Consider the following 3890-nt stretch of genomic DNA (forward strand, 5'->3'; position numbering starts at 1 on the left):
TGACAGAACATAATTAAGAAACCACTGACCTAAGCTAACAATAAGTTAACATAAAAATCTCTCGTTTAAGAGTTGGGATTTCTGTCAAAGTCTGTTCATACCCAGGTTCTAAACATCTCACTTTTGTGTATGTATTTGCAGCAAGGCTGTAGAAAACATAGGATCAAGCTAATGGTGGACCGCGAGTACGAGACCAGCTCCACGGGTGAGGACAGCATGCCAGAAACCCAGTGCGGTCGCCTGTCCACCGCCCTCAACAGCAACACCAATGTCAACGGCAGCATCTACATGTCCCAGAATGGCTCCATCATCCGCACGAGGCGCTCAGTCAACGCCACGGGGGCCACCCACGCCGCCACCAATAACAACCTCAAACCGGCCTCCCCCATCTTCAGCTCTCGGCTGATCAAGCACTTTAAGAAACTGGACAAAACGGCAGCCCACGTGGAGGAGAGAGTTCCACTGAACAACCCCAGAACAACAGAAGCAGCAGCAGCGAATCGCAAGTGCCACACACTGCACACCTTTCAGAGCCCCGCGTTGGCTGCGTCTGCTACGGCCACGTCCTCGTTTTCCAACCACATTAAAACTCTGAATGTGCTGAACACTCGGCAGTCTAGCGTCTCTCTGGGGTCCACCAGCACCACTAACACAGCAGCTGAGAGCGTGGCCTTCAAGTGTAACGTACTAAAAGCAGCGCAGGGCGACGCCGAGCAGCGGCCTCTGAACGTAGCAGAGAGGAGACGGAGAGCAAGAGTCAAAGGTCGACGGCGTGAATGAAGACGAAGACGCCCGACCTGTCGCGAGGGATACGCACGAGTGCCCGAGTGACAGGACGCAGTCGGACGAGGAGGAATTGTGGATGGGCCCGTGGAACAGCCTTCACATACCCATGACCAAACTCTGACTCAAACTCACGCCACTCTACTCACTCCTACTGCTGAGACCATCACAGCTTCAGATAAAAACACATTAGGCTACAACCAGTGGAGCAGAGAGGGATGCTCTAACGCAATTCAAATTAACATCATTAAATATTGAGGTAAACCAGTGGAGCAGAGAGGGATGCTCTATCGCAATTCAAATTAACCTAAAAAAGGGATGGAGTAAAGCTGCAGTAGGCAGGATCACTGTTAAACGTCCATTCTCAGGTTTAATTCTCCAATTTAAGCTAACTTTCTTTTTGTGACTTTTTTTTCTCCATGAAGCTGGAGAAAAAAAGTCACAAAAAGAAAGTTAGCTTAATCACAGCTCTTTGCCCAAAGCTGCTTTTAACTCACTGCTGCTTTTTTTTTGTGCCCATAATGCACTGCCAGGTGGATTATTTTTAGCAAGGGAAAATTGTGTGACTCGTACTGAAGTATCTCTCCACATTGTGCAACTTTGCCACAGCCACAAAACACAGTGGTTTTCAATGTCGTAAAAAAGCAGAAAATATATCGACTCAGAATCCCCAATTCTCAACCCGTGGTCACCTGCACCTTGAGTGTCTCAACAACAACAGTATTTGTCTTTTTGACACCCACAATAATAGCTTTACAAATTAAATACACAGAGCAACAGTTTGCCGTTAACAACAGTCCAAGTACCACTAAGTAATACATGCACCTTAGTTTGAGACCCACTGGTGTAGACCTCCGGCTGGTTTCAAAACTTTGTTGTTGTGGAAGTTACCATGTGAAGTGGAGACTCAGCTTACATTTCTTTACAGAACACTCACACGTTACAATGAGAGAACGTACCGAACACAACCAACAACAACAACATAAACTTTTACATCCATTTCTTTTGACACTTCCTGGCTGTATCAAGGGTTAAATTCATAAATTAAAAGCTATTAAAAAAGTTTTTCTTTTCCTTCCTTTTACTCTCAGTATTTGCAGCGTGTTTAGTGGTAACTGCTGCCAGTCTGACACTGCGTATGTGGAGCACTTCTACTGGAACAGCCAACAAAACGTTGACCTTTTCCTCTATCTCTCTGGTCACAGACTCCACATAAGCAGTCTAAACACTACAACCATGAAAATACTTTCCCAGGTGAAAGGTCACTGTGTATTATTATTACAGCATAAATTTCCTGCCTATTGCATCTTTAAAGTTCAGAAAAAATCCAATTATTATATAAAAAAAAGTCCCTTTAGCAGTTTTTGACTTAGTCAGACGGAGCATCCCTTGAGCCTCACTGGCTCTAAAGCTGCTGACACTAGGAAATATGATCAAGACAGAGAGAACCTGCTATATTTGTACTTTGGTAAGAGAGAAATAAGAAGGTACAGTAACCTCGATCGAGGGAACAAAATGTCTATGAATTTTTTTATGGCCCTTTAAGTAACCAGTGTGTGTATGGAACTACATGTGTTTCATTCAGTATTTCTTTGCCTGACACCTTTCATTGGCACACAATGTCTTGTATTGTTCAATTACTTGCCTTTTTATTCTTGTCAAGTTGCTTGACAAAGTGAATCCAAATGATAATAAAAAAAAATGATAATATATCCAGTGGTGTGTAACGTTTGTTCAATTGGCTTTGAGTTAACTCGGCCGATGAAAGTGTCTAATCCAAGTTTTCGTTTAACTGTTCAAACACGTATTCAGTTCACAGCAAAGCTCAAGGGATTTTTTTAACATAAGGTCATATCATAGCTTACATTTAAAATGAGTTATATGTATACATATATGCAAATATATATATATACTTACACATATGTATACATATATTAGTACGTCTATTCACCCCATTTGGTACAAATACAGGTGTGTATGTATGTATGTATCTATATATTTATATATATGTGTATATATCTATATATACATACATACACATACATACATAGATAGACATATTTACACATACATGCATATATATACATACATACGCACACACACACATATATACATACATATATAAACACTGTATTAACATACAGTGTATATATATACACTGTATGTTAATACAGTGTATATATATATACACTGTATTAACATACAGTATTTATATATATACACAGTATTAACATACAGTATATATATATATATATACACTGTATTAACATACAGTGTATATATATATACTGTATGTTAATACAGTGTATATATATATATACTGTATGTTAATACAGTGTATATATATATACACTGTATGTTAATACAGTGTATATATATATATATATATACATACATATCTAAATATTGTATACAGTATATACACATATAGACACATTGCTGAATTTAAAATAAGAGAAAGTACTGAACCCAACCAACAACAACTTTTACAATTTCTTTTGACACATCCTGGCTGTATCAAGGGTTAAAAAAAAATGTAAATGAAAATCTATAAAAAAAAGTTTTTCTTTTTCTTTTACTCATATTTTCGCAGTGTCGCACTGTACCATTTATTCTTATATGTATACATATATAAAATATATACATATATAAATACATACATACATACGTATATACATATATGTACATATATGTATATACATATATACACATATATACACACATACACATATATGTATATATATATATACATACTGTATATATGTACACATTATTTGATACCCAGTCATCAGTAACCTTTAAGGTAGTGAAAAACATCACACACAAAAAAACATAAGTGTTTTGCCAGCTGCCGTTGTCGTTTTCCTTTTCTGTCCCATGCATGTCACCAAAGCCACACGTGAGCTGAAAACTTTAGGTTTTACTTATTTTATTACAATGTGGTTTTTGTCACAAGACCACCAGATTTAGCATCATTTCAAATTTCAAGTAAATAGAAAAAAAAAAAAAGTTCACTTGTCAGCTACATCACAGCATTGATAATGTGGATGTTAAAATGGTTTAAAGCAGTACTTCTCAAATAGTGGGGCGGGCCCCACTGGGGGGGG

The 3890-nt window shown here is 38.2% G+C and overlaps 1 protein-coding gene across 1 annotated transcript in view; it reads left to right on the plus strand.

The window, feature by feature from the left end:
• Positions 1-780, plus strand: part of LOC112487392 (uncharacterized) — a 7900-nt gene extending 7120 nt beyond the window's left edge. The window contains exon 3 of the mRNA XM_025058023.1: positions 142-780. Coding sequence (XP_024913791.1) covers positions 142-780 — 639 coding nt within the window. The remainder of the gene's footprint in view (positions 1-141) is intronic.
• Positions 781-3890: the final 3110 nt, after the last annotated feature.

The sequence above is a fragment of the Cynoglossus semilaevis genome, chromosome 8, assembly GCF_000523025.1.
Source record: "Cynoglossus semilaevis isolate Cse_v1.0 chromosome 8, Cse_v1.0, whole genome shotgun sequence".
NCBI lineage: Eukaryota > Metazoa > Chordata > Actinopteri > Pleuronectiformes > Cynoglossidae > Cynoglossus > Cynoglossus semilaevis.